We start from the raw sequence: 12,852 nt of genomic DNA on the forward strand, positions 1-12,852 counted from the left end.
TAAAACAAAAACAGAAGTATAGCTAATGTTACAGTCCAGAAACAGAGGACCCTAGGACCATCGAGGGAGAAGAGCACAAGTGGAATGAGAATGAGACCTATCCAAAGAAGCAGCGGCACCAGAGATGGGGGCAGAAATGGGGACATGGAGAGAGGGAGCAGCTGAGGACTAGGCTCATGGAAAGAGAGGACTCAGAGCTGGTGGCCAGGAAGCAGACATGCAGAATGTAGCCTTTGGTGGTGTAAATTGTTATACATGTGTGAGTGTTTTAAAAAAAAAAGAGAGCTAAAATGAAGAGAGAAATACTGTTACATGAAAGGGGGAATTACAATCATTGTAATGAAACAAGGTCTTTGATTGTTGAATGCAAAACTGATGATGATCTGCCCTGTAAACTTTCACTCAACTCCCAATAAAAACTTAAAAAAAAAAAAAATCCCTGTAAATGGATGTAATTCCTGTGTATGCTGAATAAACATTCAATTTCTCAAAACAAAACTTTCAAGCTTCTTTAATGATACCTTAAGACAAAGAAAAATACAATAGACTATAGAGCATTAAATTAGTAAATAAAGATCAATACAACTGTGTACTTCATGTTTAATATCATATAAGACACACATACATAGTTATGTCTTTTGTCAAAGAATGCAAGCTAAAGGCAATAACTCCACCACTCTACATCCCCCCCCAAAAGGTATTTTGGTGATACCACTTGAATTCACATTAGCAGGTATATTTTTTTCCTAAGCTCTGAGGTTAATTCATGCTCAAGAAAAGATTCATTATAGGATTTAAGTTACAGTGTTGAAAGAGAATATTAAAAGTACTTTGGGAAAGAACAAGCAAGATGGCGGATCGAGTGGAAGTGTAGTGAAGAGCTCCGCCAACAACACAGAATACCCTTCCTTGCCTACTATTGTAAAATAGACACTTGAGTGGGATAGAAAGGAATGTTGGGAAACATGATCAGAGAAAACCTATAATCCCGCATTCAGCCTATAACTGATTGGAATACCTAAAAGGGGTTCTACAACTTGCCCAGTGAAATACGCCTCATGCAAAGCCTTTACAGAGTATAGGACCTTAGGTGGAATCCTGAGTCCCACACACAACCTTATGAGGTGAGACATTCCCACTAGAAAGGACAAGCAGACTAGAACAGCTACAGTGACAGAAGATACATCTTCATGATGAACCTGACCTATACTCAGAGCGGTAGTTACTCTAAATACCAACAGAGAGGGAAAGAGTCTTCAAATCAAGTATCAATGCTATCCGCTCTGTGCACAGGGTAGATAGGGATGGGCAACTTAGACATTGGCTATCTAAAATGAGGGGGCAATAAAGGCACAAAGTGACTGGCTTACAAGGTTTCAAGAGGGAGCTTAGTTTAAGAGTGTGAGGGGAAAGAAAGAGTCCCCACTGAATAGCTATCATCTTGTTTAGATGGGTCTGGTGAAAGGAAATGGGGATACGATTCGTAAGATTCAATAGTGAATAACTGTTATCATGACTAATCTTGACTGTCACAATTGTAAAGGTAGAAGTTTTATAACAAGAAAAGGGGAGTGGTTAAACTTACAGTCCAGAAACAGAGGACCCTAGGACCATCAAGAGAGGAATGCACAAGCAGAATGCAGGACCTTATCCAGAGAAGCAGCAGTGCCAGAGATGGAGGCAGAGATGGGGGCATGGAGAGGAGGAGCGGCTGAGGACTCTAGATTTATGGACTTAGAAGAGAAGGACTAAGAGCTGGTGGCCAGGAGCAGACTTGCAGAATGTGCTCTTAAGAGATGTAAATTATTATATATGCCTGAGTGGGGTCTTTTTGTTTGTGTTTTTCTTAAAAAGCTAACATGGATAGAGAGAAATACTGTTAACTGATGGTATATGGAGGGGATTATAATCAATGTAATGAAACAAGTTATAAGAATTGTTGAATGTGAAACTGATGATGTGCCCTGTAAACCTTCACTCAATCCACAATAAAAACCTTTAAAAAAAAAAAAAGCTAAGGTGCATAGAGAGAAATACTGTTAACTGATGGTACATGGAGGGGATTATAATCATTGTAATGAAACAAGGTGTATGATTTGTTCAATGTAAAACTGATGATATGCTCTGTAAACTTTCACTCAATCCACAATAAAAACCTTAAATTAAAAAAAAAAAGTACTTTGGACTGCCAAGAACAAACAAATCTGTGTTGGAATAAGTACAACCAGAATGCTCCTTAGAAACCAGGATGGCCAGACTTCTGTCTCATACTTTGGCCATATTGTCAGGAAGGATCAGTTCCTGGAGAAGGACATCATCAGGCTTAGTAAAGTGGAGGGTCAGCAAAAAAGAGGAAGAATCCCAAGGAGATGGCTGCAACAATAGGTTTAAGCATAACAATGATTTTGAGGTTGGCACAGGACCTACCAGTGTTTTGTTCGGTTTTGCATAGTTTGGCTGAGTGGGAACCTACAGCACCAACAGGAGTTACCTCCTTGCCACAAAAACTGGAATGCCAACAGTTGGTTGAAACTCCATCACTAGGGCATTCAGATTTGTATACCATTAACCCCCCTCGATGCTTTCTTTTATCTGGCAAATGGAGCTAGGTAGGAGAGAAACATTAATAAACCAAAGAAATAATAATTAAACGCCTACTGTATACCCGCACATACTAGGAGCTGTGGCCTCACTAGAAGAAATCAAAGTTACAGCCTCTGCTCCCAAGGAGCTCACAATCTATTTGATGAAATTACTACGGAAATCAAAACAAACTAGCAAACTACGTGAGAAAACGCTACAGGCTGCTTCTCATCATGTTATCATACTGCTTTGAATAAATGTACCATCGTTCTTCTACTGGCTGGAAACAAGACACAGAACACGATATAAATAGGAACACATGAAACACATAGAGTAGAGTCAGTTTCTCCAGATTTTAAATTATTCCCACACTGCACGATTCTGAAAGCCGGTTCTGCCAGGTTGGCACTGGGCCAAGTATATCATTCATTAAAATTTCTAACGCTGAAGTTTAGAGTGGCAGGAAGAAATAACGCAGCTCTTTTCTGGATTACCAACCGGGTTTTAGGTTGCATCCAGCGACGCACGACCGCCGGTCGGCCACTCAGCCCTCAGGAAGGAGGGGCCTGTACCTAGGCAAAGAGACCCTCACAAACAGCTTCGGGATGACAGCGCCGTAGGGTAAGTATCTCCAAGCCCCAAAGGGGTACGTACCCAGTAACAAGGATCTGGAAAGGCTAGTGACCCAAGAAATCACATGAGCTTCCCGCACTTTCCCAGCCCTGCCCACAGCGGAAGGAAACAGGCACAGCCTAAGCGCAGGACACTGGACTGTGAGTGGTTGAGGCAGCTGCCCGCCCATCTCGACAACGCGCCCGCGGGAACTTTCTTTCACCTGCAGAAAGACGCAGCTGTCCCTCTTCTGCTTCGCTACTAACCGAATGGGGTTCCAACTCAACCAGCCGCTGGCGGGAGGATGTGGCATTGGGCTTCCGACAGCCTTGGGAACCCTATGGGGCAGTTCCACGCTGCCATACACTGTCGCAATGTGTTGGAATCTACAAGACGACTGTGGGTAAACAACTGACTGCCCCCGCTGAAGCTTGCGAGTACCCGCCCTCCATCTGGCTCTGCGCCACCCCACACCCTCACCTTTCAAAGTGGCTCCGCCCCCAGCATCTACTCCTTGATTAGTGACGCTCCTCCTTCCGGAGACCAGGGGAAGTCCCGCCTCTGGGAGGGGGGAAAAGGGGCGGGTCCTAGAGGCGGGAGGGACGTCTTCCGGGAGTGTGTACTAGGGGAGGAGCTGTTGCCGCGCGGTAGTCAGGGATCTGTGCGGGGGTCCTGGTTCCAACTGAGGTGGGGAGAGGGCCGGGAGGACTGTCCGGACTAGGACTGGCTCAGGGAAGCGGGGCTGTGTGCCGGAAGGGGCCGGTAACTGGAGAAGGGACCAAACGTAAAGGGGAGACAGGGCGGGCGCCAGCCCTCTCCTCCGTGGCTCTTCCTCTCTTTCCCTTAACTTTGGGGTTTAGCTGGGTTAGTGACGGGCGCTTAATCGTGACCTGGGTGTGGAGGAGGTTTGTAGTTAACATGGGGTTATAGCCTTTCTCAAAACCACTGGGGAAATAAAAAACAAATGTCGGTAGTCCGGATTAACCGCGGTGACTTGGGGCCTTCTCTACTGCCCATTTAAGTTAAAGGCCTGTTCCCAGAACCTCCCTGCCCTCACCCACCTTCTTTTGCTTTCCCTTGCTAGTCACGTCCAGCCTAGGAGGGGATCAGGGCCACCAGGTTCTTGATAAAGTTGAAAATCCTTAAGATTGATAAAGTGAATCAGTGTGAGGGAAGGAGAGATTTTGTGTATTGCTTCAGTGGAGTGTGGGCTGACTCCCAAAGTCTCACCATGTCAGGGAAACGGAAGCGTGTGGTGCTGACTATTAAAGATAAGCTCGATATCATAAAGAAACTTGAAGACGGAGGTTCTTCCAAACAGTTGGCAGTTATTTATGGGATTGGTGAAACAACAGTTCGAGATATAAGAAAAAATAAGGAAAAGATTATAACATACGCAAGCAGTTCTGATTCTACAAGTCTTCTGGCCAAGAGAAAATCTATGAAGCCATCCATGTATGAAGAACTGGACAGAGCAATGTTGGAATGGTTCAACCAACAAAGAGCAAAAGGGAATCCCATATCTGGACCAATTTGTGCAAAAAGAGCAGAGTTTTTCTTTTATGCTTTGGGGATGGATGGTGATTTTAACCCCTCGTCTGGTTGGTTAACTCGTTTTAAACAGCGACACAGCATTAGAGAGATTAACATTAGAAATGAAAGGTTAGATGGAGAAGAGACTGCTGTGGAAGAGTTTTGCAACAACTTTCGGGACTTCATTGAACAAGAAAATTTGCAGCCTGAACAAATCTACAATGCAGATGAAACTGGACTGTTTTGGAAGTGTCTTCCTTCTAGAACTTCAGTAATCAAAGGTAAATGCACTGCTTCTGGGCACAAATCAATTGAAGAACGAGTCACTATCATGTGCTGTGCCAATGCAACGGGCCTACATAAACTTAAGCTTTGTGTTGTGGGAAAAGCAAAAAAGCCTCGTTCTTTCAAGTCAACTGACACCACAAACTTGCCAGTCTCTTATTTCAACCAAAAGGGTGCATGGATGAATCTTTCCATTTTCCGACAGTGGTTTGATAAGATCTTTGTGCCACAAGTTCGAGAGTACTTAAGGTCTAAAGGCCTACAGGAAAAGGCTGTGCTCTTGTTGGATAATTCACCAACGCATCCAAATGAAAATGTCCTGAGGTCAGATGATGGCCAAATATTTGCTAAATACTTACCACCCAACGTAGCTTCATTGATTCAACCCTCTGATCAGGGGGTCATGGCGACAATGAAGAGAAACTATCGTGCAGGCCTTCTCCAGAACAACTTGGAAGAAGGTAATGACCTGAAATCATTTTGGAAGAAGCTGACTCTACTAGATGCGCTTTATGAAGTAGCAATGGCATGGAACTTGGTAAAACCAGTTACTATTAGCAGAGCATGGAAGAAGATTCTTCCTACCATAGAGGAAAAAGAAGTCTTGGACTTTGACGAAGAAGATATTTCACTAGCCACTGTGGCCACCATTCTGCAGCACACCAAAGGATTGGAAAATGTGACTACTGAGAACATTGAAAAATGGCTTGAGGTAGACAGTACTGAACCAGGCTATGAAGTGTTAACTGACAGCGAAATCATCAGAAGAGCACAAGGCCAGACGGATGAATCCAGTGAAAATGAGGAGGAGGAGATAGAGTTGATTCCAGAGAAACATATTAATCATGCAGCTGCTCTCCAATGGACTGAAAATTTACTGGATTATCTAGAACAACAAGGTGATATGATTCTGCCTGATAAACTGGTAATACGTAAACTTCGAGCCACCATCAGAAATAAACAGAAGATGACAAACTCAAATCAATAATGTTTTTGTTTTACCATTGTTTTGGTAATTGTGGTTAGGACTTTCACCTCTTTGCAAGATGGTTTAATTTTATTTGTCTTCTGAATTCTCAGACACAGTCCTGTGAAATACAGGTACTAGACAGTATCTAAGGGGTTTGAGGATTGTTTTATATCATCTGTGTTTCTTGTCCTTCCATTTCTCTCACAAGCTGATAATGTATAAAAGAAATGTATACCTGTATTCACTTCTGTAGATCTATCACTATCCTTTCCAGAATTGTGGTATTCCCTAAAATTTCTAGCAATAGATAACAATGAACACTCCCCTGAGTCTTTTGCTTGATTTATGAGGGCTGCCATAGTAATCCTTTCTTGTGCTAACCATCTTAAATGATTGTCTCTTTTATGTGTCTCATTAGGCTGACAAGATGAGAAAGATCTATATTGTTAGATTTGAGGGTGTCTGTAGTAATAATTCAAAATGAAGATCAGTAATAAGCGGAAACAGATGCAAGAATTACAAAAATAACTTTGAAATTAAATTTCTGTTCTCATTTGTGTGGGTGATGAGAGGGAGATTATTCTGGAAATGGAGTAAATCTAGGACTTGATTGTTAAATTAGTGAAACTTAGAAACTCGATATATAAAAGAGTTACTTCAATCATTTGTAGGTAACTGAGAATTGAAAATTTTGAGAATTTAGGTTATTTATATAAAGGAAATAACAGGCTTATATTAATTGGGCCTTGTTGTTTTATGAATTGGCTAAAAGTTTAGATTTATTTATTCATCTAATTATAGTACAGGTTTTGTAACATTACATGTGATGGCAGAAGGTCCTGCCTTTTATTTGGTGAAACAACATCCCAGGCATTTTAAAGTTACTATGTTTTTGATTTTTCTCCGAATACTTGGAAATGTTACCCAAAAATGTTATAATTTGGAAAAGTTTGTCTTACCTGACTGTTCTATTTGATATGAAAAGAAGAAATGACAGGAATAAAGTTTTTATTATTTCAAGTAAGCCATGTTTGTGACTTGTTTTCTACAGAAAGAAATACTTGTGAAAAATCCAGACTGTAGGGAATTTTATCATTTATTATTTTGACACTTGGGAAAGAAACACTTTTTTTCTAAAATTTAATTGATTTAAGTCAGAATTTAGATTAATATGCTTAGAAAACTCAATGTTTATTCAAGACAATGAAAAGCCTACCTATATGAATATTTGGAATCCTGGTGTGGCTCTGTAAGATAAGCACTTGACTGCTAACCACAAGGTTGGAGGTTCTAATCCATTAGCCATTCCTTCGAAACCCTTTGGACTCAAACTGGTTCGATGCCACTTAACAACAACAGATGTGAATATTAATTTAATGTGTTTGTAGTTTGAAAGCAAATTCTCTGAATATTATGTCATACTTTGATCCCAAATTGTTAAAATGTTAATTTACGGTTGGTCTCTATTAGTCATTTTTAAAGACTTCACATTTTCATTGTAATACTTTGCATTGCATAGTACCTTTCTTATAATTCTAGCACTTTAGAAAGATGTTAAGTGCTGTCGAGTCAGTTCCGACCCATAGTGACCCTGTATAGGGTTTCTGAGGGGCATCTCGTAAGTTTGAACTGTCAACCTTGTGGTTCAAACCCAGCTTTCCCTAATTCCTGATAGCCCTGCTGTTGCTGTAGGATAAGCACTAGACTACTAACTGCAAGGTCGGCAGTTCAAACCCACTAGCTGCTCCAAGGGAAAAGAGTGAGGCTTTTCTGCTTCTGTGAAGTTGTACACTCTTGAGAACCTGCAGGGCTGCTGTCAATTAGAATCGACTTGATGACTGTGGGTTTGGTGTTGATAATGTCTTGTTATATGTTTAGATTTAAAAAAAAAAAAAAGAAATCTCTAGTGAGAACTTCAAAAAATTGTATTTTTTGCATGAATTGCTATAGTGAACAGAGGGTAAAGGTATCAGATGTTAGCATGCATATTGAGTCAGGTCATTACATAAGCTGCTATAAATTAAATTGTCTATAAAGGAAATTTCTACTTTTTGAAAAAAGTTTGTATTATAAAACTTGAAATTTCTGTTGATTTACTCACTTTTTAAAATTAACTTTGTCAGTGAAATTCAGTCTGTATCAATGCCACCTAGTGGTAAATTTAACATTACTGTTAGGCTGTGTCATTTTGGTGGTAGTCATGTGCCGCGGAGTCGGTTCCGACTCATAGTGACCCTGTACAGGGTTTCTGAGGCTGTAAATCTTCACAGGAGCAGAAAGCCTCATCTTTCTCCCGCGGAACAGCTGGTAGTTTCGAACTGCTGACCTTGCGGTTTGCAGCCTGATTCATAACCACTACGTTACCAGAGCTCCTTATATGCTGCTGTAGGATCAGCACTGGACTGCCAAGGTTGGTGGTACAAACCCACCACCTGCTTCTTGGAAACTTTATATGTCAGAACTGACTCAACGTCACACAACAACAACAAATGTAGATTTATGCTTCAATATATAATAACAGTATGTCCTTGTGTGGCGTTGCAGGTTAATGCGCTGGGCTGCAAGGCCGGTTTGAACCATTAGGTTGTTGGTTGAAGCTCACTTGGAAACCCTGTGCAGGGTCGCTATAAGTCGGAGTGGGCTTGACAGCACTTAACAACAATGTAATAAAAAGGCTCACTGTTTTGTGGCTTTGAGTCTCAAATCTTTCTCGATTTTATGAGAGATTGTTCTATCTCTGATTAAGTTATTTGTACTTCTCTGGAAATTACCAAGACTGGTAGGCTAGCAGTTCTGCTTTGGGGCTCTTTATCCTTAAATATAACTACAAAAGCTTCCAATTATTCAGTGTATTTTCTAAGCATCATGCTTACTATATTATCTCATACAATCTTCAAAGCTGACTTATGAATTAGGTGAAAATATTGAGACTCAGCTCAGAACTTTCTTATTGATCTCTTGACTACAGGTGAAGATTTAAAGCCAGGTTTTGACTCGAAAGCTTGTACTATTACTTAACCTTGACTTCTTAACCTTTTCCAGTCTTCAACACTTGTTCCTTGCCACCCTCTCTCCTATCTGTTATTGGTGTCTGGATTTATTTATCTAGCTCCCAATAGACTTGTAGTAATCACCTATCCTTCACTCTTACAGTTAGTCTTCCTCCTTACTATGCTGTAGTGTCTTTCTTGTTTTGTTGGTGCCTAGTCTTTGGTTTAGACCATAGTGAGCCATAGGGTTTTCATAGGCTGATTTCTTGGGATGCCTTTCTAGATTAAAGCTCCACTGAAGCCTGTTCAGCAATATAGCAACACAGGCACATGTGGCAGATGCGTGCTGGCTGCACCTGAGATATGTTGGCCAGCATTGAACCTGGGTCTCCTGCCTGAGAATTCTACAACTGAAACACCAGTGCCCTCATAGTGTCTCTTTTATTGTTCACTGGAACCTAATATAGCAGCATTTGAAACTTGGGTCATCTGTTTTCTGATTTTAGGTAGCCAAAGCTCACGTTATAGAGCCTGGGTGGACAATGATTAAATGCTCTGCTATTTACTGTAAAGTTGACAGTGGAAACTACCAGCTAGTCTGCAGAAGAAAGATACAATGGTCTGCTTTCCAAAAGATTGATGACCTATGGGGTAGTTCTATATAGAGTTGCTATGAGTTAGAACCAACTAAAAGGTAGTGAAACAATACTAACATGGAAATCTTGCTAGACCAAAGATATTGGAAACCACTCCTACCAAAGAACACATAAACATATTTACACTTAGATACGTATATAGATAAAAGATAGTGGGGAAAAATCAAGTGTCCGCGTGAGCATAACGAGTATGTTCGAAGAGGAGAAAAGGGGTTAGTTAGAGAAGAAGATAAAGGGGAAATGCCATCTGCCACGAGGTACATCTTGTAATGGAGTACATTTTAGTATCTTAGTTTTGGAATTAGTTGTTTGGGTTGCTCAGTCTTAGGCCTTATAATCTGCTTTTCCACTTTTTTCCCTGTGGAAAGTTAGGAAGTTGGGTTAATTGTACTTGATCAGTAGTTGGGACAGTTTAGCAATTATTGCTATAAGCTTCTTGCAAACTTTCCCTCTCTCCATATATAGGTCTTAGTCTCCAAATCCAATTTCCATGATGTCTCAGAGACTGGAATATACTTTTTCCCATTAAGAAACTAACTATAGACTCATGTTTTCTCATCAGTCTTAGCAGGTTTTCCCATTGATGACCCCTGACACATCTCTTCGAAAACCAACTTTATAGCCCAAACATTTCTTTAAACCCACATTCCTTAATAGCCAAGACTTCTGGGAGGGATTTATAGGGGTTTATGCAAGAAATTAGAAACTTGATCTCAGAGAAACTTGGGGTAGAAGGAGAAAATGGGACTTAGCCATGTTCAAATTCAGTGAGTTATAAAGTTTCATGATATGTCTAAGATTGTTGCTAGTGATCGTGAGTTTGTTGTTGTTGTTGTTGTGTGCCGTGGAGTCGGTTCCGACTCATAGCGACCCTGTACAGGGTTTCCGAGGCTGTAAGTCTTTACAGGAGCAGACTGCCTCATCTTTTTCCCGCGGAACCGCTGGTAGGTTCGAACTGCTGACCTTGTGGCTCACAGCCCGATTCGTAACCACTACGCTACCAGAGCTCCTTAGTGATCGTGATCATGAGTTTAGAAAACTATAAAAGAAGGGGAAGCAGATTCAGGCCTTGAGGATCTTGAAATCAAGATGGATAAACTGCATACACATTTCAAAACCAATGAAAAACCTATCTTATTCAACTCTGAGTTTATATAAACATGTTCATCATAATGTATATGTACTAAATAAGTAAACCATCAAGATTTACTTTATTACTTCCTTGGCTTCTACCCTGCAGAATATGGACCTTCTAAAACTTCACTTTGTTCTTGTTTCTTATTACTCCAAGCACTTTATCCATTTCTATTACCCACGTGTTTATGATCTCAAATCTCTATAACCAACCTTTCTGTCCTCTGGAGTCCAGATTTATATTTTCAGTAGAGAAGCAAATTTGAGCTTGGAAAGGAAATTAAGTTGCTTCTTGTTTTCATATTTTATATTGAACCTTCCATTGGCATCTTCCTAATAATAGAGCCAACTAGCTGAAATAGAAGTTCAAGAAGTTTTTTAATTGAATGCCAAATTTAATGAAGCTATTTTGGTCTGAGCTCTGGTAGCGTAGTGGTTACAAATCGGGCTGCGAACCGCAAGGTCAGCAGTTCAAAACTACCAGCTGCTCTGCAGGAGAAAGATGAGGCGTTCTGCTCCCGTAAAGATTAATAGCCTCGGAAACCCTGTGCAGGGTCACTGTGATTCGGAACCGACTCCATGGCACACAACTACAGCAATAACAACTTTGGTCTGAGGTAGCAAAATCAATACTTATTTATTTTCTTATCTGTAGCTCCTGTTCCTTATTTAGACCTTTTCTGGTATACAAGGAAACTTTCCTCTCATCACTTCCTCCCATGGGCAGCCATAGTGGTTTTCTTGTTTTGTTTTTTACTACTCTTGTACTAATTGATTTGTACCAATCCGTAAACTCTTTTTAAAAGACTCAAACTTTTACCTCAAGACTAGTCATCCTCCAAAGCAATGTACTTATACTTGTTTTTCCTATCTAATGTAACTTGGTGTGGTGCTGTACAATAAACACTTTAACTGCTAATTACAAGGTTGGCAGTTCAAATCCACCAGCTGCTCCTTGGAAATCCTATACAGGGTTGCTATGAGTTGGAACTGATTCAGTGGCACTTAACAACAATAACAACAACAATCTCCTGCAATCCTGTAATTGGGAGTCAAAAGAATGTCCGAGAATAATGGCAGTATCTGAGGACACCTAATCACATGAGAATTAGTGTCAGTAGAGCCACAGGATCTACAAGACTTGTTGTATTGTGAAGTGATGTTTCTGATGTTCTCTTACTATTGGACTCTGAACTTCTAGAGATGAAGGACTGGGATCCATGCTAGTATATATTCATTCAACAAATGTCTATGCCACAAACCCAGATTGTATACTTTCTCTGTGTAAGACATGTCCTAGGCTTTATATGAGCTACACAAATAATATTGTATGCATTCAAGAGCTTTGCATTGTACAGGAGCCAGAAAGATAAAAAGGGGAGAAAAGATTAAGTATTTAATTTCCATTTTATTGATGAGGAAAACAGATGCAGAGAAGTCCAGTACCTTGGCAAAGTTGCATAGTATATAATACGGTAAATAGTATAGCAATATTTGAGTAGAATTTCATTATGTAAAGGGAGACATGCATTCCAGGTTTTAAAAAAAAAGGCAATATGGTCAAAGGGGTGTTTGAGGAAAAGCAAGTAAAGAGGTATGTAATGAGAAATCAAACTAGAAGGCAAACTGAGGCAAGGTGGTAGACAGGTTTATTATGACATGCTCATGAGTTTGTATTGAGATAGTGGAAACACTTTTGAGGAGGAGAGTGACAGATTCTGGAAAGCAATATATAAATAAGTAAAGGAATGTGACTGGAGACAGCAAGTAAGACATTAATATTTCAAGAAACAGATGAATAGATCTGAAATCAAATAGTGATAGAGAAAGCATTCCTGGCATGGTGTTGTAGGTAAGCACTGGACTGCTAACCACAGGTCTGTGGTTCAAGCCTACCAGCTGCTCCTGGGAAACGCTATTCAGGGTCTCTATAAGAGTCAGAACTGGAGTCCTGGTGTGGTGCTGTGGGCTAATGCGTCAGACTGCAAAATTGTCAAGCTCACCAGCTGCTCGTTAGAAACCCTATACAGGGTTGCTATGGGTTGGAATCGACTCTTTGGCACTTAACAATAACAACAAAAAGAGTCGG

At 40.5% G+C, this 12,852-nt stretch overlaps 1 protein-coding gene across 1 annotated transcript; it reads left to right on the forward strand.

Moving 5' to 3' along the window:
• The first annotated feature begins 4,097 nt into the window (after positions 1 to 4,097).
• On the forward strand, positions 4,098 to 6,048 carry JRKL (jerky homolog-like (mouse)). The gene has a single exon (XM_006833752.1). The coding sequence runs from the start codon at positions 4,427 to 4,429 to the stop codon at positions 5,999 to 6,001; it is 1,575 nt and encodes a 524-aa protein (XP_006833815.1). The 5' UTR covers positions 4,098 to 4,426; the 3' UTR covers positions 6,002 to 6,048.
• The last annotated feature ends 6,804 nt before the right edge of the window (positions 6,049 to 12,852 follow it).

The sequence above is a fragment of the Chrysochloris asiatica genome, unplaced genomic scaffold, assembly GCF_000296735.1.
Source record: "Chrysochloris asiatica unplaced genomic scaffold, ChrAsi1.0 scaffold00008, whole genome shotgun sequence".
NCBI lineage: Eukaryota > Metazoa > Chordata > Mammalia > Afrosoricida > Chrysochloridae > Chrysochloris > Chrysochloris asiatica.